The sequence below is a fragment of the Branchiostoma lanceolatum genome, chromosome 18, assembly GCF_035083965.1.
Source record: "Branchiostoma lanceolatum isolate klBraLanc5 chromosome 18, klBraLanc5.hap2, whole genome shotgun sequence".
Lineage (NCBI taxonomy): Eukaryota > Metazoa > Chordata > Leptocardii > Amphioxiformes > Branchiostomatidae > Branchiostoma > Branchiostoma lanceolatum.
Genome location: NC_089739.1, coordinates 4,166,288 through 4,192,595, shown reverse-complemented (window position 1 = coordinate 4,192,595; position 26,308 = coordinate 4,166,288). Strand labels below are relative to the sequence as shown.

The window sequence follows — 26,308 nt, the reverse complement described above, 5'->3', positions numbered from 1 at the left end:
CCATAATATTGGATATATATGTTCAACTACCTTTTATATCATTTTGATATGTATTAAAGCAATGTGTATTCTATGAGTAATACATTAACTTTGATTTATATAAAAACTAAATATTAAACACCCCTTCATGAATGGTATGGTCTAATTGCCCTGATGACCCCATTGACGTCACGGTTTCTCGGGAGATCTAACAATATGGCGGCGGCCTGAAACGAGATTATCAGGAAGCTCGCCGAAAAATAAGGTTTGTGGCCTCATATTTCATACTTTCCTTCCAAAACCTTCGTTAACCATATCTTGAACTATTGTAGAAAGGCTAGAACGTCTTCTTTTGTTTGTTGATTTCTTAAAATTTGCACAAAATCGGCCCAAATTTGGAAAGTTGTTTGTCTATAGTACAAACGTCCGAGTCTGTGATCATTGGACCGAATCGTTATTTTGCTACCTAAGCCGCGACCTAAGTAGTAAAGTACAGTTGTTTCAAAGTAAATATAAAGTTTCCTAACCCTTTAGTGTAACTTTCTGTAAGACTATACCTTGTTTAGATAGTTGCATAGTCGTACTCTGTAGTTGGCGTTACGCATGATGATTTAGAAAGTTTGGACGGTTACACATTTTTAACACCTGTTTAACTAATTTATTGGCCAAATTAGACGGGTGAATTGCGTCAAACTAGCGATAAAAGAATTCGGGAGGGTAGCAACAATCAAAACAAATTGACTTATTAGCATTGGCGCTACAAAGGAAGTCATTGGAAATTCATGACAACTTGGAGATAACATCGAAGACATTTGCAAAAGACTATGAAAATAGAACACAGTGAACAAGAAACTTTTGAGTCTTAGAGGCGGATATATTTTTGAAGTTGACTGTCAGTAAAATGATGTCACATAAACTGTTTTATTTTCTTGAAAAAATCTCTTGAAAATCTCTTGAAAAAGAATATCACCTTTTTTCAGTAACTTTTGTGTACAACATTTCATGATAAGACAGAGACCAGTGTCAAAGTTTTGGGTTAGACCTCCTTGGTACATGCACATATCCTGAGTGCCATCTGATTACAACTACCAAGCTAGGGGTTCCTATATTCGCTACTCTGGAAAAAAAATCAATTTTATTTTCAGGATAGCGAGTGTAGGAACCCATGCTACTTGTCAAAGTTTTGGTTAAGATGATCAGTAGACCTAGAAGTAAGATAACTAGTACATGTGCTTGCATGTTTGGCCTTTTTGTAGACATTCTCTTTACTCTGTTTTCCCACACAGTTGTTTAACTGTCAGCTGCAGTCATGGAGTCTGAGCCACCCCCGCCCACTGAAGGACCAGCTCCCAAGAAGGTCAGAAAAACAACAAAATGATTTTGATGATGTTTTCATTAAACTTTTACATGATGCAGTTGGATGATCTGTTCAGCACCAATACTATAGGTATGACTGTGGGCATAACTAGCCCAGCTCGACTTGTGTGTACAGAGTTGTAGGAAAGGTATGTTACTACAAATTAGTAGCACATGCCTTAGAATTCAGCTTCAATGTTAGAATTTGAATGTAGATACATGTAACGTCGTGTGCTGTGAGACAGTGGGAGATTGATTAGGATGTGGATAGTGGATACTATAGCCAACATTTTTAGACTAACTTTTATTAGTGATTTATGATTATTAGTTCTATAAGCTGGTTTGGGAGTGTTTCAGCTTGTCATATTTCTCAATATTATGCAACTTTCAGGGAAAAGGAGGAAGAAGGAAAGGCAGTCAGGATGATTCCAGGGTATGATGTGTGAACTGGAGTGAACATTAACCTGTGGACTGTCAAATTTGCCTAACCCCTTTGCTTCAGCTTTGCATTTCTTAACGTTTCAAATCTAATTTTTGCAGAAAATTAGGACTAGTTTCAGTGGCAGTGTTAATTCTGTTTAATTCAAAAGTGTAGTTACATACATAATAATACAGTGTATTATAAAATAGAAACTTGGACATCTGAAATGTTTTTGAGCTGCTATCTTTAATTCCTATAAACTTTCTGCTTTAAACTTGCTTGTTTGGTTGGTGTTCCTCCTTTTATTGTTTTGTTTTATTTAACATTCTATGTTACTCATCCAGCATTCAGATATCCAGGGCTGACGTTTTAGTTTAAAAAATACTGTACAAAGAAACATTTTTTTACCTTTCCTAAACCTTTTTTTTTGTCAACAGGGAGGAAAGAAGAAAGGGAAGAAGATGAAGAAAAGAGACTCGGAGGTGTCACAACTGGCAGAGGTTGTGGTGGACAAGCCTGCTACAACAGAGGGGGACAAACTATCTGTAGTAGAGGGGGAGGGAGGAAGCCCAGCCACTGCACAGCCAGAGGGGGACAGTCCAACTGTGGCTCCAGGGGAGGGGATGCCCGCCGAACCAGTAGGGGGTAGTGATGCTTTACCCCATGGGCAGGGGGAGAGTCCTGATGAAAAACAACAGGCAAGTACTACATGTACTAGAAATTTATTTACCTCCGTGAAAATAGAGGTATTGTTTTCTGTCTGTTTGTTTGTTTGTTTGTTTGTTTGTTTGTCTTGGTGTGTGTTCAAGTTTGTTCCAACTGGCCTGGTTTCTGGGATGAGTTGTAACCGGAAACTAGCAGAGAGTGAACGTTGGCACATGGCCAAGTCAGGAACCTGAGAATGGCATGTGCTTATTAATAATAATAATAATAACTTTATTGCAAGTTCATGCCCGAAGGCTAATTGCAGACAAACAAGTACATGGGAATACATGGGAATCAAAAATAATAAGAGTGGAGCATGTAATGTGTGAAATAGACAAGGTTGTGTTATATTTCGTAGAAAAATTAACAAAAATTTGAAATATTTCACTGAGGTGTGAGAAGTTCTATCCCTTGTTTAAGCATCAAAATCTTGCGGCACAGTAAAGGTTGGCAGTAGCTGAACAGAATGGAAATTCTGGCACCTTGTATGTTAGTTAGTATGATGAGTCAACTTTTGCCAAACAAATAAAACTATCTTACATACTAGATACTTTTGTTTCCTTTCTTTGATACATAGGAACCTCATCAGCCACCAGGAGATGGGGAGGGGGATGTTGCTATGGCAACCACAGCGAAGGATGATGGGACACCAGTGGCCAACCCTGATCAGAAAGATGAGGAGGGAGAAAAGAAGCCTGAAGGTAATGTTTGATAATATGATAATTTATGTTCTCTAGAGATCTGTTCCAGGGTAATTCTTACAATTGTTATCAAAGGAAAGTCAACCCTTGTCCTGCTGGATTTCCAGAGCAAAAATATACCCCCACTGCTGAAGTGCCCAGACACCTTTGAAACAAAGTTTGATATTGCTCATTTAGTTACTTCACTTTACAACATGGGTCCGACTGGTTCCCCACCCCCAATTGTTTTGACCCCCTGTCTATAAATCCGAGCTGAAAGCCTGAGGGTCCAAACAAAAATGACTTTTTGTGCATCCCCTCTCAGGCCCTGACAGTGTTCGTGCCGACTCTAAGCTGGAGTGGTCAGGTGACCAGGCGACCCTCAGAAAGGAGTTTGATGCTGCTAACCAGCAACGGGAGGAGGACAAGGGAGGGGACACTGAGGACAAACCAAAGGTGTGTTCAATCTTTACTCTATACTAGACAGTGTAAGAAGAAAACTTGGTGAAAAGGTCTATCCATTTTTTTATTTGCAGTTTCAGACCCACTCCTTTTGCATAAGGAAAAAGACAGTGTCGCAAAGTAACATCGTTATTTCCCAAGTGAAGTCGTTGCAGCACCACAGATATGGGTGATGTCCTTGGTACTGAAAGCTGTTAAACCTACTCTAAATGCAGAAATATCATATCGTCTTTGATAGGGCCTAGGAAAATTAATGTTGTGTTTCTGACCATGGTCCTTAAAGATTAGGATTGGTGGGTAGGGATGCTATTTTTGGAAAGACAAATACAGACTTTTTGAACAAAAATGCATTTCTGACATTTTATTTATCTTTAGACCTTAGGTTATCTATCTAAAGTTCAACATGATTTAGATGTACTAATTTATCAGTGAGACCTTTATTCATTACTCATTCATTCATTCATTCATTTTTTCTTTTCTTCATTCATCCATTCATGTATTCATTCAGTTATCATTCACTAAACTCATTTGTCATATCAGTCAGTTGTTTCTACTTTTGTTCATTCTTTCATACATCCATCTTTTCATTCATTTGTTCGAAATGATTCAACTTTCCCACAAAAGCGGAAGAAATCTCGTAGGAAACACAGCAAGTCCCGACGGCGGAGTCGAGAGGCGAGGGTAGGGTGTGTGGCGTACGCGTGGTGTTACGTAGGGGCACAGAGCTCAGTCATGACTTACAATCAGTTTCAAACTTTGTCTAACTTTTTTTCCTGTTATGTGCTGTGCTTTGTCATTGACAGAGTGGATTGTTTTCATAGGCCAGGATGGAGTGAGTGTATCTGACTTTTGACTAATCATATGTGACTTTTCTCAGATTTTAAGAAAGAAATTGCCTAACTGAATGATTCACATGAAAGCAAACTAAGGAAAAGTCTGCACCTTGGTTCACACAGTTTCAGGGATTGAAAATGCAGGCATGATCAAGTTTTCCTCTCAGTTCTTTGTTTTCATGATGTCCTCTTGCAAAAAAATGACAATAAGAAACTTAATGTTAACTTCCATAAGAAAGAGATTGACATGTTGCAGTACTTGTGTGATCTGCCAGGTGTGTCTGACCTAACTGGAGTTACTTTGAAGTGTTGGAGAATAATTCTACAGGATTTTCCATTTGAGTTTTTTTTGTTATGAGCCCCATCTCCTTTATTTTATCGCATATCCTTTGTTACCTTGCTTCTGCAACTTTGAAGTAACAAGAAATTCAACCATTTTTTAAATAATGGTATTGCCAAATCGAGTATTTCTTTATTTGTAACCATGTGGTGTTCTCATAACCCCCATCAGGCCCCAGAGATCAGCGTGTCCACCCACGAGCCTTACGACTACGACTCGCGAGACTTCAGCAACATCGACCCCAAACAGTACGGCCTGGAGTTTGAATCCGACGACGAAACATACGGTACAAAATCTCTTTGTTTCCCTATCTCTAGAATCTTCTTCTTCTTATAATTCAAAGGTTACCCATTACCAATTTCTCTTTAAGTTACATCTACAATTTGAGAGATATTGGTTCGTTCCTTACCCATATAATCTAACCACAACTTTTCACTTAATATGCGCATATTATCAAAAAAAAGTTCATGCCTGTGGAATCTGTCATAACTTATATTCAAACAAATCCTATCCCCCCTCCAGAACCCCCCCAGTTTGACTCCACCCTGCCTGACATCTACCAGCTGATGGACACGCTGGAGGGGGGTGAGTCAGACCTGGAGGCTGACCACGAGCCCCCCTCCCTCTTCAGCAGGCCTGAACATGCCAGGACATACAGGTTAGATATAACAACATCCTCAATACTACACCACTTTAATGCTCGATAGTATATTTGAGTCTTGAGTAACGATCAAACCTGCGTGACTGACCACCTCTTCAAACTTACCAACTCAGGCCGGGTTATTTTACAATGTGCTGTTGTTGCTTTTTTTTCTGCAGGAAAATCACAGAATTGAAGGTCCAAATGGAAGAGGAGCCAATCCCAGCCTACATTGATGAGTTTGAGAGGGATGTGGAGGATGACATGCTGCATATTGCCAGCATCTCATTGGAGGAGGTCCAGGTAAAGCTTGGCTATGATTGGTTCATTGAGTTGAGCCACGGAGTAGTGGAGTGTTTGATTGGAACACTGTCATTTGAAAGCTTAGTTGAGATTGGTTGATGTTGACAATGAGTTGAGAGGAAGTAGAATTTATTCAATTTAGAGTATTGAATTTGGAGAGAAGTGTATTGAATTCAGAGGTGAAGTAGCCAGTGACATGATTATATAAAGAGAGTTGCAAAATAATCATGAATTTGTAAAGGATAAACTTTGAGACAATAATAGCATATCGTTTAGCAATTGCAGTCTATACACATGTAGTACACATAATTGATTATTATTTTGTTTTACAGAGTAGGCACAACCGTTAACTTACAGTAACTATTTGATATATTGAAAAATTACACTACTTTATGTTACTTTATACCTGATAGTGATTATTCAACATTAAAGTTGGTCTTAAATCTTGGTCTGTGATTGGTTGATGAAAACGAGTAAAGAGGAAGTGGAGTATTGAATTCAGAGTATTCAGAATTCAAAGTCTACAGAAGTCAGAGTATTGGGTTCAGACAGAAGTTAGAGATAGTATTGCAAAATGATTGTAAGTTTTTACAAGATATCAAAGTGACAATAATAGCATTATTTATGATAAACATCTGCTTTTAACTGTAGCTACTCTCTGTTTTGTGTCTCTAGGTTATACTTTATAGTCACCGTACGGTTATCATTCAATTCAAAAGTTGGTTTTGTCTTAAATCTTGTTCTGTTATTTTCAGGAAGAGGAAAAGCGGTTGCGCGACGAGTACATCGCGTACCAGAAACAGGAGGCGGACCTGCACCGTAACAGGCAGGAGGACCTGGCCAAACAGGCCGAGGGAGCCAAGAAACGTGTCTCAACCGTCAACAAGGACAAACTCAGGGAACTGAGGAAGAAAGAGGTAAGTTTTACAATTTTGAGTCATGTACTAGTAAAATATTACAAGGTACATAAGTTTATACATTATAGGCCTCTATTACAACATACCTAAACACCGTTTAAACCATGATTGCTATCATGATAAAGACAAATCTGTCATAATAAAGACTTCAAAAATGGTCCTTTCCAAAACAGCCACAGAATACATGTAGTTTAGAAGCTTCTATTGCAACATACTAAAACACCATTTAAAACATATGATTGCTGTCATAAAGACCGTTCCTAAAATAACAGTCACTGTCAACATGAAAATGTAGCGTTCATACCCCCATCTGTAACGTCCGTACCCTCTGCAATGTCTGAGGTTTTTAACAAAATACAATGTACTGTCAAATTTGCTATCCAATTGAGGGCATGTGTATTATCTAGACTAGAAAAGTCCTTGTAGATAGAAATTAATTCTGTTGTTTAACCAAAGAAGTAACCTCCGACCCTGCGTCCCCCAGGCCATGCAGCTGCAGAAGGAGCGGCTGCTGCAGGACAGACTACACAAGGCCTTCAGGCAGTCTGAGAACCAGCTTATCTACGCCCTGGACAAACGGCAGGGGGAGGTCAAGGTAGGCACCCTGGAGTGGCTCCGAGATATCTCCAAGCAGATGTAGGGTACAGCGTGTTTTACAAATATAATGTTCCCCAATGTTTTTGTGACATTCTCTATTTATTGTATTTCTAGTCAGGTCCCCGTTTTTGGCGGCCAGAAAATATATTTCGAAACAACCTACATGTAGATCCTTACATCTGCTTGGAGATTAACTCAGAGGCTACAACGTATCTCAACATCTAAAACTTCCTATTCAATGACTATGTTTCCCTTTAACTTTCTCATTCAGAGGATATTTGGAGTTTCTTTTTTTTCTTATTCAGTTAATGCTACATCTTCACCACTTTATGTAGACAATTTTCTACTATTATAAATTATCTCTATAATCTAACTATGATATTATAATCCCTACTGGTGATTTATACAAATTCTGTCCTCTTCTTCCATAAATCTATTAGATAGCTTCCTTGGCTGACTGTCCTCTAAGGTGTGTATTGTATGACTTCTTGACTATTTCTTAGCCTCCTACTTCTTTTGAAGATTTTCCTCACTTTTGGTCTCTCAGTCTTAGTATCTTGAAGTTCTTATTCCATAGCAAGTTACAAACAAAGCAGGAGTTTTGTAATTATTTTCAAATTGAATATTGGTCTTTTTATTTTTCAAAACTTTCCAGACCATGTACGGTGACCTGACAGTGGCCGATGGGTTCTATGGAGGGAGCAAAGGTCGTAGGTGGAAGGTCGACTGGAACAGGGCTCCTCAGCCAATCCAGGTCAAGCTCCAGTGTATGAGAGGGGTCAAGGACAAGCTGCCAGGTAAGGGTCAAAGGGCAATTAAAGACTATTTGATTTTTTAGGATGAATTCAAATTCTGAATCAGTAAATTGCTTCATCTTTAATTGAATTTAGTTAAGCAACTGGTCGAAAAAGTATGATGTTCATAATGATTAATATAATATAAGTTTCTAAAACCTTTTGTGAATCTGTAATGGCCAAAAATGTAGAAAAAATCATTTTTTTGTCTAATCATGGAAAAAATTGGGGTATGCTCTTAGGTTAAAAAGTTTTTCTGTAGTTGTATAATTGTATCAATGCATGCTTATAATTACGTCCTTTTCTATATTCTGTATAGCTGTTATAATTGCCCTTTGGCATATATAACACACCAACTTCTCAGGCACGTGGAAGGAAAGAAGCTACATGACACATTACACTGAACTACCTGTCACACCTTGACTTTGCACATCTAACTGTAATCGTTGTTTGAAGCTATCTAGTGACGGTAAAAAATTTGATGGCGATGAGTTCCACTCTGCAATCACATTAGTTCTGGGGAAAAACAAATTTTTGAACACTTCAATCCTGGGTTGATAACTCAGATGCTTCATTGAATACTTTGGCTATTCCCGCCGCAGTTGGTCGTTACGTGCTCCTGGTCTCGCTGTACGACCGCCTGGGTGGTCACGTGATGCGCTGGTCCAACCTGAAGGGACAGCAGTGGGGCGGGGCCACCCTTCCCGTCAGCCACGACGGGCACTTCTGGAACGCTGAACTCAAGGTAACACCCCTCTACATAAATGGACTCTTCTGGATTGAAATGCATTGAACATTAATTTTCTTTTCCTTAGCCCTGAATTCTAAAAGAAATGTACTACACTCTTACATCATTTTGAAAGAAATATTCTACACTCTTATATCATTTTGATATCATATATTAGAAATAGTAAATTATCATTATGTTTATTCATAAGCAGTGAACAGATGTACTGAATTATAATAATGCTTGGAGATTACCTTTTTTTTAACCTTTCTTTTATATATAACACTCTTCTACAGTTTGACCAGAGTGTTTTTACTGTGCTGCCACCGAAGCCCGACGTTCGTCCGGGGATGATCCTGACCTTTGAACTCTTCCTGCTCCGCGGCGCGGTGGTACCGACAGATCGCGTGGTCTGCTGGGGGAGTTTCCCTATCTGCGATGGACAGTTCGACATCATCGAGGGAAAGTACGCCATCTTTGTAAATTACTGTAGAATCTGATGCAGAAATGTTTGCGATGGCTTTATATTCACGGTGAACTCTTTACAGCAGACTTAAAACCACCACAAAAAGCCGTTTCATTGTGTAACTGTAGCGCTATTATTGTTTCAAACGCAAACTGAAAGCCAACGGGAACACTCCAATTTCTCCCTACCGCGAAATTAGATCCCTGTGAACATTTCTGCATTTACAGTAAATGTTTTGGGAAAAGGGATATTGACTGTACGTATGTACAATGATAACTTAAAGTAATAGCCAAGCTTCCAAATGCATTTTTGATATTGTGGGAATGATTTTTCAAGTAAAACTTTTATTTTCTGTATGATTCATTGCAAGAATTCTAAGGAAATGCTATCCAAGGTTTAACTCCTCTTATACATTTAGAAGATTAAACACTACTAGACTTTTTGTTCATAATTTTTTTTATTTCAATATGTATGCAACATGCACATGCATGTCACTTTACATTTTTTATATATGCAACGAATCATGAACAGCATTAATTTTTATGACAAAAGGAAAATATAATTTTTGGTCTGTCTGTTTGCTTGTGTCTTTTCCGTTATCCCATTTGCAAGTCACATTCACTATAGGCTCACTTCATAAATATGATGACAGCTGCACCAATGGCATCTAATTGATATGCTCTGTTCCAGGTACAAATGTCCGTTCCTACGCGGCGACATGGACCTTCGCATCGACAAACACGAGAAGATGGAGGAGCTCATGGCCTCCGACCTTGACCACTGGCTCGGCAACCTCTACTTTGAGGTCATCAAACTTCCCAGGTATGCTATTACAAAAAATATCTTTTATCGTTACTTTGTACCACAGTGACTGTGACTTTTACATAAACTCTGTATTTCTCAATGACATACAATTTTTTTTCTCTACTTTCAGGCCCTCACAGTTACATTGTTTTTTGTACAAGTTGACCAGACACTTGCCCATTCAATGTAGATACCTGGCAGGTTAGAAGGAGTACGAAGTGAACTGTCAGTTGATAGTTTGAGGGTTAACTTTCCCTGTAACCCACAGGTACCTGGCAGGGCAGAAGGAGTACGAAGTTGACCTTAATGATATTTGGGTACTTGACAGAAGGAATTAGAGGTAGAGCTTTGCTTGATCGAATTGACCCTTTAAGGGTTAATTGTCTCCGTGTATTCAGGACAGAAGGAATATGAGATTGAGCTTAATGTGGTAGTTTGAGGGTTAACTATTTCCCTGTTTCCCGCAGGTACCTTGCCGGACAGAAGGAGTACAAAGTGAAATTTCAGTTGATAGTTTGAGGGTTAACTTTTCCTGTTTCCCGCAGGTACCTTGCCGGACAGAAGGAGTACGAAGTGAACTGTCAGTTGATAGTTTGAGGGTTAATTTTCCCTGTTTCCCACAGGTACCTGGCAGGGCAGAAGGAGTACAAAGTTGACCTTAATGCTATTTGGGACAGAAGGAATTAGAGGTAGAGCTTTGCTTGACACTTTAAGGGTTAATTTTCTCCGTGTATTCAGGACAGAAGGAATATGAGATTGAGCTTAATGTGGTAGTTTGAGGGTTAATTTACCTGTTCCCCACAGGTACCTGGCCGGACAGAAGGAGTACGAAGTTAATTGACCTTAATGCTATTTGGGTACTTGACAGAAGGAATTAGAGGTAGAGCTTTGCTTGACACTTTAAGGGTTAATTTTCTCTGTGTATTCAGGACAGAAGGAATATGAGATTGAGCTTAATGTGGTAGTTTGAGGGTTAATTTACCTGTTCCCCACAGGTACCTGGCCGGACAGAAGGAGTACGAAGTTAATTGACCTTAATGTTATTTGGGTACTTGACAGAAGGAATTAGAGGTAGAGCTTTGCTTGACACTTTAAGGGTTAATTTTCTCTGTGTATTCAGGACAGAAGGAATATGAGATTGAGCTTAATGTGGTAGTTTGAGGGTTAATTTACCTGTTCCCCACAGGTACCTGGCCGGACAGAAGGAGTACGAAGTTAATTGACCTTAATGTTATTTGGGTACTTGACAGAAGGAATTAGAGGTAGAGCTTTGCTTGACACTTTAAGGGTTAATTTTCTCTGTGTATTCAGGACAGAAGGAATATGAGATTGAGCTTAATGTGGTAGTTTGAGGGTTAACTATTTCCCTGTTTCCCGCAGGTACCTGGCTGGACAGAAGGAGTACGAAGTTGAGCTCCAGTTCTCGGCGCAGCTCCTGTCTCACCCCGACCGCGTTCAGGACGCGGAGGAGAACCGTGACGGCGAGGATCCCCTGCCGGGATCACGCCTGGATCTCAGCTCGCGATTCAGCAGTCAGCGGGGGTCAAGGGTCAGCCTGAACTCCCAGAGCATGCTGGGAAGTACGTCTGACCCGGGTGAAGGTTCCAGTAAGATGGTGGAGCTACAAAATGGACAGAAGGACAGGATGGGGAGTGCAGCGGATGTGGTGTGTACTGACAAATATTGAGTGGCATACAGTGTATTACATTTTAATGTACATGTAGTCTACATTCACAGCCTCATTACTGAGATGGGTACCTGCTGGCTGTACTTCAGATGAATGAGTATTGTATGATGGGGAAATTTTGCAAATGTTTGGTTTTTGAAAGTTAGTACAGTTTTTGGATTATCATTGATTAGGCATAAATCCGGACGAAAGATGATGATGATGATGAAATGTAGTCCTCAGGTTGATTTTCAGCTGGCAGAAATTTAATGAAAAGTCTGTTTTAGAAAAAGGTGAAACATAATTTGTAACAAAATGTAAATGAAGCAAAAACCTTGCAGAATGTACCTAGCAAAAAAACTTTAAAATGATATGTATTACATTATTTCAGAGATAGAGTGCAGTGCAATTCTACAATATCTCAAAGATTTGTTCTATTTTTTATCCTATTTCATCATAATGGTAAAGGACGAGGAGAAGAAGGGACTGGACCGTGTTGCTATGCCACGCCCGGCGACCGTGATGGGGTCGCGTAAGGTCGTGGAGAAGGAGATGAAGCTGAAGCACTCAGACAGCGAGGGCAGCAGCTCCGAGGACGAGAACGATGGCGGCTTCCTGCAGGTCAAGGGTCAACCCGGCATGTACTACAAGGTAGGTCCAGCTGTTTTTAACCTTCTCCTAAACTTGTAATGTCGCCTTCTTCAATAATGACCAATCACCTACGAAGGTAAACTCGTGAGTGACAACTCATGAAGTTTTAAGAATGTGTGTGTGTGTGTGTGTAATGTTAAGCAATAATGACAGCACTAATTGAAAGTGACAATATTAAATCCGGTTTTCGTAGCGTCATCTGAACAACCCGTCGGACGTGTACGCCCGTAAGCTGTACACCATGCTGCCCAAGACTCCGCTGCTGTCCAAGCGCCGCAGGAAGAAACGACTGACTTACCTGGAACAGCTGGCACAGCACACCTTTGCTGTTCAGTCAGTATTTACTTCTTTCTTCCTTTCTTTCTTTCTTTCTTTCTTTGTTTGTTCGTTCGTTCATTCGTTGGAGCAGAAATGCTCTATTCTCTGATGGCTTGTTACAGTCAGTATTTATGATGATTATCTAATATTTTGTATTTGTTTATCTGTTCTGGTAGATTGAGAAAAGCTTTTAACTTATCATTTGAAAGTTTGTTGCAAATTTGGTAAAAGTAGCTCAAAGGTTTTTAACCCTCCTCCTACATTTTATATTTCAGTCATCAGTTATTTTCATACATTTTTCATCGCTTTTTTATGATGCATTATGTTAGAGTATAGATGGTGATCTAGCAGAATCAGCAATTCTATAACCAGTAGAGATCCTGATCGAAGTGTCTGTCAATAGAAACTCCAATCAGGATTTCTACTAAGTAACTACATGTAGACCTTGGTACTGCAGCAGGACTTTTTGTATCTTTTGCCATGGACATGCTGCGATCTTGTTTTAGTAAGCATTTGTATTATCATTCTGTTACATCCAAATTATTATTTTTTTCTTGCTACAGGAAAGCGTTCTCCACCAAAGGCACGTACCAGCGCCCGACGCACGAGCGCGCCCAGTACATCACGCGCATGTTCCTGGCGGAGATGGGTCTGTCACAGTGGCGCTCTAAGGAGTTCCTGGGGATCCTGGTCATGCTGTTCTTCACCTTCTTCCTGAGAATCTTCCTCCACTACGGAGGACAGTGGCTCTTTCTGATGATGCTCCGTATCCCTGTCAACAAGTAAGAAATTACAGACTGTATACTCCATTGGTTCAACCTTAGGACCAGTGGTAATAAACAAGCTAGGGGGCTGTCACACTTGTGCGAATATCAAGTCAAATATTATGACTGTAGTTTTTTTGTTGCAACATAGAGAACATAGATTTGAAATGTAGTGTGATAACTATAATAACATAATAAGATGTATAAAATGCTAATCCATTCAACTATATAAATTATACCTTTCTTTTTCTTACAGGTACCTCAATTTAATTCTTCCAAATTGAATATAGTCTGCTTATGTTTGTACTTCAAGTTGTATATACTTTTTCTCCTGTAGGTTTGAGTTCCTACCTTACACAGTCAACCTGAACTACCAGAGCTCCCTGCTACGTACGCGCGAGGAGATCGCCCTCATCGTTCTCGGGCCCGCCTTCAACATCCTGTGGTTCTCGCTGCTCGTCGCCCTGTCGTGGGTCAGTCAGCGGGCGCTCGGCTCGTTCCCCGCGCTCTTCTCCAAGTTCGTGATGGCGGCAGGACTGATGGCGTTCCTGGATCCCATCCTGATCTTACTAGTGGACTGTGCCTTACAGGTATGGAGTTGATTTGATTTGATTTGAATTGATTTTGATTTGATTTGATTTGATCTAGATTGCAAGAACACAACACAATACACAATACAAATTGCTGGTCTTGTGCACCACAGATTACACTAAGTTTAGACACAGCTTTGATTATGAAACATATCAAATTCTGCTCTTATATTTTTAACATTACAAAGAAGTCAAATTCACTTGAGATAATAGTTCTTGTAGTAGCTTGACAAGGTATCATACATGTATCAGTATTTCTGTAAGACTTAGTGTAAACTGTTCTTTTGCTGTGACCTGTAAATACCCCAGTGGGTATATGTGTACAATATAGGTCTTCATTCATTACAGAACATTACTATCGTAAATTTTGCTTGATCATCAACTTAAACATCCCCCTTTTAATGTTTGTGTTAACTTTATGATTATGTTTCCAGCGTTGGCGTAACCTCGGCGGCAGCATCCCGATTGGAGATGCGTTCAAGATGTGGTGGCACTTCGACCGCGTGGAGGGCTCGGGGATCGTCAGCGTTCCCATGGTGATGTTTCTCTACATCTTCACCATGTTCCTGGCCGCCACCATCCTCTACATGTACTTCCTACGGTAAGAAATATGAAATTGCCTGTCTTTTTTTAAAAATCTTTTTTGGCAATGCTTCAGGGGCAAACCCATTAGTGTAGTATTGCAAAATTGGATTAAAATTGCAAATCTTCTAAAATTTCCGCAAAAACACTCCCTAGAGAATTTGTTTTTTGCAATACATTGCAGAATAGATTTTTTGCAATACATTGCAGGATAGTCTTTGCACATACATGTACATTGTAGCAGGGAAGAACACTTGATAGACTATTGCTTGGGGCACAGAATAGACGGTAGTTTGTACACACCATTTCATCATTTTACGATGGATCAAGTAAGCTTACTGTCTTTTATTCATGCTAATAAAGACCAATATCTCACAGCTGTTTGCTGATGCTTTTGATAAGCGTAAATAAAGACCATTCTGTATTTATCAGGTTTCTACTGTATACGTTATTGTCCTTTTGTCCTTTGCAGGTTGCACAACAACGGGCGCATGCTGGACATCTACCACCGTCTGCACGGTCTGGAGGAGGAGTTCTTCGTGCCGCACGACCTTGAGCTCAGCAACCAGGAGCTGAACTACGTGGTGAAGAGGGCGGAGCAGTGGCGCGGCGAGGAGGGCGAGCGCAGGAAGGTCGCCGTGTACGACTACATCTGGGAGGAGGAACAGGTCAGAGGTCAACATTAGGTGGTCGTGTGGTTAGGTGGTTAGGGTGGTGTTGTCATTAGGGTTGATAACTTAGAATGTTAAGGGTTCTGAGTTCTAATCCTTTTCTGACTGGACTCTGAAATGAGAATAAGGGCTGAAGGTAAAGCCGAAAGCCCTGGGTGTTTGAGTAGGGGTATTGGACAAAAAATTGAAGTTGATGCTAGCCATTCACAGATAAAGCTCACTGAAGGACAGATCGTACTGGAAAAACTTTATTGATTGTATCTCACGGGAGTTTCCGGAAGAATGATGATGATGACACTCAAAACTTTCAATTCCAGGTGGAAGACACCACCTGGGAGGAGGGTGAGCGTGAGGCACAGAAGGCCGGTCGGCGAGAGATCACGACGCACCTGTCCATCCACACGCTGCACCTGGACGGGCTGAGGGAACTGTACCGACACTTCCTCCGCCTGCCTGATGGGGCCATCGTGGAGGTCGGTGACTTCTCCATTATGATCAGGCTTTTAGCTTGGATTTATAGACAGGGCGTCCAAAGGGGGAGGGGGTGAACAGTGGAACCAGGATTCCCCAATGGGCTCTATGGATTGGGTAGCTTTGCATGTCGATCAAGTTACATGCTGTCCCAGTGTCTGGTATGAGGAAATAAACAGTGGCAGTGTGTATTTGTGTGTGTGTGTGTTTGTGTTGGTTCATAATGTACAAACATGTGTAATTCCCAGGAAAACAGGGTGTCCTCTGGGTGTCCCCTGCTAAAGGAAGGCGTCTCATTTCTTTGCTTTCTTAGTGTATAGCCTGATTATTATTATGTCTAATTACCTTTGCCGAGAAGATTATATTTTTAAGAGCGTTCATGTGTCTGTTTGTGTGTCTGTGAACACGATAACTCAAGAATGCCATAGATTGTCTTGATACTTTGTACATGGGTAGGTCTTAATGAGACCTTGGAAAAATTAGATTCTGGGCCCCCTAGCAGCTTGCGGAACTTCTGATTTTGATATTTCGTGTTCTGGACATTGCTATGGTCACAATTTTTGGTTGGTAGATACATGTAGCGCTATGCTCAAATTATCATCTCCACGCAGAATGTCACGTCCCCATTCAAATGTTAAACTCCTCACTTCTTACAATATTTTGGAAATCAACTATTTCTCAGAACTAAAAGCAGTGTAACGACAGCCGAACTTCCACTCTCGCCTATATATTTTAGGCAAACAGTCATTTTCTTTATTAACGAATGCCAGACTTTTCCACAGCAAAACGATAAAAGGAGCAAATCGAGCTAGACTAGGATGGATGCCAGGCTACAAAGAAGGCGCTTTCAATCCTTACTATAATAATTGTTTGTTTTTTGTAAGATTTGATGACGTACTAGTTACAATATAAACCATGTTTTTGCAGGTGTTTGGTGACATGGGGGTTGTTGGGATGGACAAGGATGTGAAGAAGGCCCTCGCTGAGCGCGCCCAGAGCATCGAGAACCTGGGTTCCACCCTCAGTCTCAACAGCGTCGCTCGGCGGAGGAAGGTCACGACAGCGGGAGGGCTGACCTCACGGGAGGGGTCAGCGCAGTTTCTGTCGGTCCCGCGAGCCGGATCTCGTACCAGCTTGAAGAGGGGTAGTACCGAGTGTTGAGGTGTTCAGCAAGATTCACATACTGTAAATGCAGAAATGTTTGCGGGCAGGGAGAAAATAGAGTGTTCGTGGTGGTTTTTAGTTCCAGTTTGAAGCAATAGTCACACAATGAAACGGCTTTTTGCGGCGGTTTCAAGTTTGCGGTAAAGGGTTCACTGCAAAAACCGCAGACATAAAACCACCGAAAACATTTCTGCATTTACAGTAAGACCTATAAACGTCTGGAATTTTAATTAGAAACTTCTTTAGACATCAAAGTGTTGTTTTTATCCAGAATTTAGTCAGAAACTTGTTCAGCACCTTAAAATATATTCCATTCTGGTAGTGGAACTGTGCACCATTTTAAACAGAACTTTGTACACTTTTTATTATCATTCTCTAAGGAAACTTATCTTGAGCTTCAACAGATATTTACTCACATACATAGAAAGATATATTACACACTAAGTCTTGCTTTTTGAGTTGGTTTTGCTTTTTCTAGATGCAATGAATCAATGATCTTGTGCACAAAAAGATTGACTTGCCAGATGTAAATACTACATGTAGATTGTATGTAAATGTTTTTGGATCTCATATTTTGAATCCTCAGAATCTATAATACAAGCTAGTAGATTGTGTATTTTGTGACACTCTGTATCTAGATATTTGACTATTTTCATATTAAATTCTATGTCTACAAAATGTATGCAAAAATCTATGTAGATGAAATTTTCCTAAATGTACCTATATTTGTACTGGATGGTGTAATCAGATTTTGTATTGCAATATTTCTCTCTGCTATGCAATATGGTAACAGATTATACATCTGATGAACAGAAAAGGAAAGAGTTTTAAATCCAAACTCTATACTTATGACTTCAAGTTGAAAATATTTTTACATGAATATAAAAAGATGGTTTATTTCTTGAACGATATTCCAAAAGTTGTCTGTAGTTTTAAACTCACATGATTTTTTTAGATATACTGAAAACAATTTTCTTTTATCCCATGACATTTTACAGATTTAAGAGTTTATGCTTGACATGCTGTAGGAAAGAGTGCTAAATGTATATGTTTGTGTTTTAGTGCATGTAATCTCTTTGCAATTTTGGATGCACTTTATTATCTTGACACAATTTGTCACCATTTTGTATATATTTTGCACAGAGTAAATGGATTACGAAAACCTCAGTCCTCTTCATTTGTGTGTAATAGCATTATATCACCATTGATTATATGCAAATTATGAAAATTATAACTTAATTTGCGAGAGAAATGAAGAAACTTCATATTTCCAGTTACTATGTCTCACATATATATTAGTTAAATTCTGTAATGGTCTTGATTTTTAAGGGCACTTTTAGAAAAGACCAAAATCAAAATTCACGTCAGGTACATGTACCTTCTACAACGCAAGGAGGTGAAAAACCTCCTTGCATCATTCTATAAAATCAACTTTCTGTGGCCACACTGGTTTAATATCATGGATGGCATCCACGCACCACAATTATCCATATACTTTCAATCAGTCAATACGCTTTAGATATTGTTATGTCAAAAAGTCTGGCAATGTAAGGCTTCTGTTTAAGAAAGTAGCCTGGTAAATATGCAGTCAGCAGAGTCCAAAAGAGACACCTAATGGCTGACTGAAGTACTGTAGCTGATCATCATTGCAAACTCATCTACATTTTGTATGGTTACAGGTCAAAGTTCGAATCAAAAGGTCTCTAAGACAGAATATGTCATCTGAAAACCGTTTCGGAATGTCGTGCTTTGTTGGGGTGCCCAGAGGACGCCATCCATAAAATTAAGTCAGAGTGGCCTTATTTTTAAAAAATTGAGCAATTCAATAACTAATAGTCAGAGCATGTCTCTTATAATATTTTCCTTTATTGAAACTCAAACAAGATACTTTACAGAATCTATTATCAAGATAATATCTCATGGAAAATAATAAACACCACTAGATAATCACCAAACAATAATGATTTCACACATATAATAATTATAGTTTTTCCAATATGGAGACATAGAAGTATGATATACAACACACTAGGTATGCTGAAGTCAGTGTCAAACCGACACACGTGGTCCAATGGTCCTGCCAGTCAAAATAGTGTTCACGCAATAAGGTCATCAAGCTACGATTCTCTTGGTGTATACCACTAATAGACTCAACAAATTACAGCTACAGAAATATACTCTGTATTCATCACAAGATAAAACTGTACTTTAACCCTTGGAAATAAGAAAAAATCATAGCAATATCACAAATTTGGTTCAGGTTAAGTACAACATCCGCGAATAGTTTCATCAGGCTGGTAAGTCATTAGACAACAAAGTTCTTTGTGCACAACTATCATAGTGTTTTATTCAACCTGACTGTCAACTTCCTCTGGGCAATACTTTACATTTGGAACCGCATCTGTAAGAAGCGCCATCTAGCTGCAGTGCAAAATACAACCAGTCAGTATTGCACTGAGGAAGATGACAGACGGTCACCAAAATGTTGGCTTGAATAAAACGCCTGTGTACAAAAACTTTGTTATCCAGTTATCGATAAGTACAACATAACTGGCACAAATGTCCCTCCAAGTTGTGGACCTCGACAAATGTGGCACATTCCTAAATTACAGCTTCTTTTCTAACACACACACTTTACTTTATAGTGGATTCTATTCTCTGTAAAAATATTATCTACATACGCTCATTATCTAACACATCACGGTGGACAATATAAAACTTTGACATTGTCCAAAAATTTGCATTGCTACCTGCTAGCAGTGATTTTGAGGTACATGTACTTACAATGCACTAGTCTTGCTAATGCAAAAAGATTGATCAACAATATATTTGAACACTAGCTATCACAATTTCAATAACATTGACTCTGTTAAACCATTGATTAAGCAATTAACTATTGCCTAAACTTAGCGTCAATCTACGCAACCTAAGAAATAGAAATTTGGTTATCTGACAACGCAAAACACACATCAGTATACAAGAGAGTACAAAATTCATCAATAAAATGTGGATAAATTGTTTTCCAAATTAACACCTAACGTTACACAATATCCACCCTAAACATATCTACCATATTCAATGACCGTAGCACTGGCAACAACAATCATGGCAAGTTTGCGAGATAATGTTTAATTTCAAATGACACAGTTTTTCTGAGATTACACCAAGAAAAACACACAGAGATACGCCACAGAGTTTTAAAAGCAAACTCTGTCCCTATAGCACTGCTGACATGTCCTACACAGACATACTCCTACAAACCATGGCGCCAACGCAGAGCAAAGCTACCTGAACGTCTTCTAAGTTTGCTGTTGGTTAAAACCTGCTCTTGAGGCCCTGACTTAACAACACTGACAAGGCATTCTAAGACGGCAAGCAACAAGACAACGGAACATTGCAAAACTTCTCAAGACATAACAGTCACAAAAGATAGCAGTGTCGCTCAAGACGTAAGCTCCTAAGTTCTTTATTTTGACACCATCTTCTGTTATTTTTGCTTCCTTCGATAGAAAGCCTGTGATAATTTTGAGCAGTAGTATAGCATTCCTGAAGAGATTTTGTTTAAGTCCGATGCGCAGATGTAGATACATAAGTAACTACCCTGCCGACATTATCTACATGTACATTATCATTACCTCTGATTTATACATTCTTTATCATCAAAGTTTTAAAATATATTATCATCCATATGTGCTCTCTTTGGTCATGGCAACTTCCTGTACAGAGTGCTTTCAATGCCACCCCCAGTTCTGAGATGGGCCAGTCCATGTACATGTAGATACCAGTATCTATAGGAAGAATCCATCTCAGTGAAGGGGTGGTCAGGTCAGGAAAGCATGTGAAGAGTACAGGTGGCATTAAGTACATTTTGTACATGGGTTTTGTACCAAATATTGGCTCTTTCGATTTCTGTGATTAGAGTTTTAGACTATACAAAATGGCGGTAAACGTTGCACCCTTTTTCGTTATAGATTGTCTTCATGCAATTTCAACCTTGTTACATAACGCATGGCGGCGCAAAGCTGACTCTTTGATAGCCTCTACCAGGCTCCGCGGGATGGCTGGAAAAATAGTAGAAATTGGCCGTAATAGAGTGAATAGTGTGCCAAGGAAGTTAGCTACGGAGAGAGGGTCCAATATGCCATCCACGGATTGCCATTCATGGATGGTAGATTTGACCCTCTCTCCGTAGCTAACTCCCTTGGCACACTATTCACTCTATTACGGCCAATTTCTACTATTTTTCCAGCCATCCCGCGGAGCCTGGTAGAGGCTAACTCTTTGACACCACAGAAAAAAGGAACAGCCAACATCTATACACGTTTTTCTTTTTTACAACCATTTCTATCAAGGATTCTATCATCAGACATGGCTCTCGTACGCTAGAATCCCGTCTTGAAGCGGCGGACAAAGCGATCGCGGCGACTGGAAACTGATGTTTCCGTCCTCGCTGAGAATCGTCGTTCTCGTTTCGTCCAGCGATACATCGTACCCCACCGCCCCCTCCTCGCTGTAGGCGGACGCGTTGCTCTGATCAGCATTCCTGTTTTCCGCGTCTTCGACGTACTCCGTCGCGGCTCGTCGTAGCGAAATCCATGTCATGAACACAAAGAGCACCGACATGCACTTGAGCCCGGCCGACAGGCCGAAGTAGAGGAATCGGAATCGGGTGGCGTCGTACTCCCAGCATGCACCTTTGTCGCCGTTGCACAGCGGCTGCCAGAGGATGCACGCCGTATCGATGGTGGCTCCGTAGTAGATGGGCGCGGGAATGTAGGCTGGGGAAAACACACAAAACTAGGGTTAAGTATTTGTGTTACATATACACATGTACTTCAGGTTTGCTATGTTAGTTTAGCGATTACGGGGTCTTTTCATAAATATGAATTCGTATTGAATTTTTCTTTTTATTTGAGTTGAATGTGTGATAGTTGTGTGCCGATTTGTTAAAAATAGAGAGAACGCTAGCAACCCAAAAAAACACCCCTCCCAATGAAATGTTATGGCTACCCTGCGACGTCACAAAATCAAGATGGCGGCCACCACACATGCCAACGGCTCCAACAAAGGTTTTGCTGTAATTAGACATTTTCCTCATCTTGTCAGGCTAGTTTCTCAAATGTGCAAAACTCTCTCTCCATTTTGATTTTAGACATTTCAACATTAATGGTGGCTCTGTAGTAGATTGGAGCGAGAATGTAGGCTGGGGAAAACACACACAAAATTAGACATTTCAAGCTAGTTTCTCGTATGTGCAAGAGTATCCCCCTCCATTTTAATTTTTAGACATTTTGATTGATAATCTGAATAAATCGCCTAGATCTGTCATTGACATCAACAGACTACCTTGATTATGTATATCAAAGCCCTTGAGCCAGTATAACCTTTGATATAAACATAAGGCTACCACCACTTGTCAATGAGTACATGATATTGTACTGAATGATAAAAACATGACTAATGTCAATCACTCTCTGTGCAAAAAAACACATGCATACATGTATGTGGTATATGTACAAGGATATGGTATATGCCCACTCACCAAGTGTTCGGAAGAGGACAAACTGGATGCCAAGGGCAAAAGGTCGCTCCTCCTTCTTCACCGACCTGAATATGGGTAGGGTGGAGAAAAATCCTTTCAATACCACAATCATACAATTTTGTACATTAGTACATTTTCATTTTCTGCTAGCAAAATTTGCAAATTCACTGTGATTAACCTTGTTAAAGGTGCTTAATACAGGCCCAGGAAGTGAAATCAGTTTTCTAGTCACTTTTGATTTTCTTGCACTTGTGCACAGCAGGTAATGACAGTGTCGATAAACAAAATCTGTATCTATATAGCCGGTACAACCGCCATTAGGCGTAACACACCAGCTTCGCAGGCACGTGGCGCGACAGCAGCTGGTTATATTACACCGAACGGTCTGTTACACCTAGTCTTTGCATATCTGACTGCAACCGTTCTTTAAAGCTATATAGTGAAGATGCTCCTACAGTACTTGATGACAACGAGTTCCATTCTACTATGGTTCTCGGAAAATGCGAATTTTTGAAGACATCAATTCTTGGCTGATAACTCTGGTACTTAAAAGCATGACAATTTCTAGACTAAGTCCTCATCTGGGCTGGCATTAGATACCTATCAGTCGGTACATCCACAAGTTTATTAGACATTTTGTACATCATGCAAAGTCTGATGCATCATGCAAAAACAAACAAAGAAGTAAACAAGCTAGCGTCCGTACCTGAGGGTGACCATCATGGCAGGCACTTGTGCACAGCAGGTGATGAAGGTGACGATAAACAGGAACACCAGGAACGGCGCCAGCGTGCCGCAGTCGCGGTGACACTTCCCTGTCATAGAAGAAATAATCGTATCAGCCACAAACAACTTGGAGAGGACTACTAATACTCTTACACGTATTAAAGCCTTGTGCGTGTCAAGGACCACGGACTGTTTACAGCAATGACATCATTTCTTCTGACTGACTCACACAAAGCAACATGGATGTAAGACTGCTTGGTAAAATACATGATTTAATACTTGTCACTAAAGTAAGGCCATGTTGATATGTTTTAACTTTGCAATAGGTGGCAATTATTATATTTGCTCATTTTGCAGCTGCTTTGTATGATTTACAGTAAGTAGAAATAAAAAAATTTTCTTTGGAAACAGATAAAAATCGATGTACCCGCAGATGTCATCCATACAATCAAATCAAGGTTCTTAACCAAGGAATGTTATCTTTGATTATAATACAGACTACCTTGCTGCTGTGGACAGTTTTATTTCAGAATCAGTCAAAGGACAATGCTGGCCTAGGAGGTATGCTTTTTCCAAATAATCTAGGGATGGAGGTTTCAAAGTTTGCCTCCACCCATCCCTCCAGAAGAACGTCTTCAATGGTAAGGCCCTCACCTGTGATGACATGGCCCCCGTATCTCAGCTTCTGCTCCTCGATGCGATACTTCTTGGTGTTGATGGTTTCCACGGAGACGACTGCTACACAGCTGCAGTCAGTGTAGTTCTGTAGGGGAATGATGCAGGCATGTTATAGATCAGCAGCGCCCCCTAGTGATTTACAAAGGGCATGCAAGAACCATATCTATAAGGGGGCACCCCCTAGTTTATTTTGGGTCTCAATTCGAGTTTGCACACCCCTAAGTCTAGCGACCGTCTCTTGCAGGAAATACTTCTGAGCCAAAACAACTGTGAATGGGAATGAAGGCTATCCCTCTAGCTACAAGAAAACCCGAGTTTCGGTTTCTTCAACCTTTGTAATGTTAGTAAATATAAGAGGGAAAAAGTATTTTTCCGTCAAAAATGAGGCGCAAAATTTGGCATTTTCCCGTGGAACTAAATACATCACAAAATTTTTTGACACGAAAATGACTGTTAGTGTCAGAAAGAGAAAACTCCAAGGTATAATCAAGCCCATTATAAAGAAAATCCTACCACTGTGATTTTCACAATAACCCGACGCGCGAGGTAATGCAACACGGCCGAAAGAACGCAACAAAGGTCAATCGGGGTCGACTGGGCAGTTTACCTTCAACGCGTATGGATATCCGGAAGTAAGGCTCGGATCGAAACGCAATTTCCACCCAAAACACACCAATTCATACGCTTTTCGGCCATGTTAGTATCTAATGTCAGTTCGAAGCACATTTTGAGAAATGTGAACTCAAACCCAGACCCTCGAAACCCTTTCGTCCCTTTTTTGTCGCGGACTACCATGGACCACTGTCGCGGAAGAACTGGTGCGTGCACCGTTAATATATGCAAATCATAATTGATATCATATATGACTTTAACAAGGTATCCCCTATCAGCATGCGAAGTTTGACTTGTTTGCGACATTGCGTTCTTGAGTTACAGGTGGTTGAAAGTTGCCGTGTCGGAATGCTGATTTTGCCCCTCTGGGCGGTGGTACCATTCAAGGCGCATAATCGCAATTACGTCACAATGGTAGCTTCCACTTGAAGATGATTTTGTCCGTGAATTCACGCTAAGTGAACAAGTCTTGCCGTTGAAAGGAATGTCAGTGGGGCGCACTTGCGATAGAGTAGACTTTTCTTCTATTTCTGACCGGAATAAACGCTACATACCGCCTAGAACGTAGTTGACTTCATGACGTCACAATGACTTTCACTAGCCTATCTTTTCAAGTGAGAACGGTGCCGTTTTAAGTTCCGTACTTCTACGGCTAGCCGTTTAAGTTCTTATTTTTGGCGTTAACTGATAGAGAATAGACCTAGCCTTCTTGCCCAAGTGTTTCCGCGGCCCAGATCCATGTTGTTTTGTAAAAAAACGAAGTTAAATGAGTTACCTTTGGTTAGGGTGAGGGTCTGAGCTGCACTTCTAACAGCTATGAAGGCATAAAAGGGCATCTGCTGAGAAAAGGCCTTACAGATTGGTGTCGGTCTCGGTGCGATTAACAAGCCTAGGGATGTACCTTCTGATTTGTATGACTTTTTTGCCTGAATGTTGTAAACTAGCGCGACAGCGAACTTGACACTGGATTGGGCAGGAAAGTACGAGAATGACGTCATCGGGGCCTTTTTTCATTGAAAAACGTCTCCTACTTGACGAAGAAGCCACTATCAAACGTAAATATGCAATATTCCAGTGCCCCAGTGTTAGGGCGATGCAAAAAAGCAATATTTGGGTAAATACTACGTCATTGATGTTCAGCATACCCACTTTGAAGTCTGTATGGCCGTGTTCGAGGGGGGGGGGGCATGGGGAGGGGGGCAAATCAGCTAATTATATGACATCGTATAATCATATCAAAACTCTCGAAATCATAATTTTTTCGCTACGGTTGGGTCGGGGGACACACTCTCATGGGGAAAATGTAATTTGTTGGCTTTCTTTGCTGCTATTTTTTCCAGTAGATCTCCTTTAAAGGGGGCACCCCCTAGTTTATTTTGGGTCTCAATTCGAGTTTGCACACCCCTAAGTCTAGCGACCGTCTCTTGCAGGAAATACTTGTGATGAGCCAAAACAACTGTGAATGGGAATGAAGGCTATCCCTCTAGCTACAAGAAAACCCGAGTTTCGGTTTCTTCAACCTTTGTAATGTTAGTAAATATAAGAGGGAAAAAGTATTTTTCCGTCAAAAATGAGGCGCAAAATTTGGCATTTTCCCGTGGAACTAAATACATCACAAAATTTTTTGACACGAAAATGACTGTTAGTGTCAGAAAGAGAAAACTCCAAGGTATAATCAAGCCCATTATAAAGAAAATCCTACCACTGTGATTTTCACAATAACCCGACGCGCGAGGTAATGCAACACGGCCGAAAGAACGCAACAAAGGTCAATCGGGGTCGACTGGGCAGTTTACCTTCAACGCGTATGGATATCCGGAAGTAAGGCTCGGATCGAAACGCAATTTCC

At 40.3% G+C, this 26,308-nt stretch overlaps 2 protein-coding genes across 6 annotated transcripts in view; one reads left to right on the top strand and one right to left on the bottom strand.

Annotated features, from left to right (window-relative positions):
- The first annotated feature begins 139 nt into the window (after positions 1 to 139).
- LOC136424319 (uncharacterized) lies at positions 140 to 18,068 on the top strand. 3 transcript variants are annotated; one of them, XM_066412875.1, is made up of 25 exons: positions 140 to 244; positions 1,266 to 1,336; positions 1,727 to 1,768; positions 2,194 to 2,454; positions 3,039 to 3,162; positions 3,467 to 3,597; positions 4,228 to 4,284; positions 4,948 to 5,062; positions 5,299 to 5,434; positions 5,596 to 5,719; positions 6,475 to 6,636; positions 7,121 to 7,231; positions 7,889 to 8,030; positions 8,630 to 8,772; positions 9,051 to 9,220; positions 9,911 to 10,042; positions 11,405 to 11,690; positions 12,159 to 12,341; positions 12,535 to 12,674; positions 13,223 to 13,441; positions 13,761 to 14,013; positions 14,448 to 14,614; positions 15,068 to 15,263; positions 15,584 to 15,739; positions 16,665 to 18,068. In XM_066412875.1, exons 2-25 carry the CDS (start codon positions 1,289 to 1,291, stop codon positions 16,896 to 16,898), a joined length of 3,732 nt encoding a protein of 1,243 aa, XP_066268972.1. In that variant the 5' UTR covers positions 140 to 244; positions 1,266 to 1,288; the 3' UTR covers positions 16,899 to 18,068. The 3 variants fall into 3 exon arrangements, with proteins under 3 accessions (XP_066268972.1, XP_066268973.1, XP_066268974.1); XM_066412876.1 differs by lacking the exon at positions 1,727 to 1,768; XM_066412877.1 differs by lacking the exon at positions 4,228 to 4,284.
- A 679-nt stretch (positions 18,069 to 18,747) lies between these two features.
- The window catches only part of LOC136424321 (solute carrier organic anion transporter family member 5A1-like), a 56,431-nt gene continuing 48,870 nt past the window's right edge, over positions 18,748 to 26,308 (bottom strand). For all 3 annotated transcript variants that reach the window (XM_066412879.1, XM_066412880.1, XM_066412881.1), the window contains exons 8-11: positions 23,824 to 23,932; positions 23,150 to 23,258; positions 22,444 to 22,508; positions 18,748 to 21,679 (exon numbers count right to left, since the gene is read on the bottom strand). In XM_066412879.1, the coding sequence (XP_066268976.1) occupies positions 21,264 to 21,679; positions 22,444 to 22,508; positions 23,150 to 23,258; positions 23,824 to 23,932 (699 nt within the window). In that variant the 3' untranslated portion in view covers positions 18,748 to 21,263. The remainder of the gene's footprint in view (positions 21,680 to 22,443; positions 22,509 to 23,149; positions 23,259 to 23,823; positions 23,933 to 26,308) is intronic.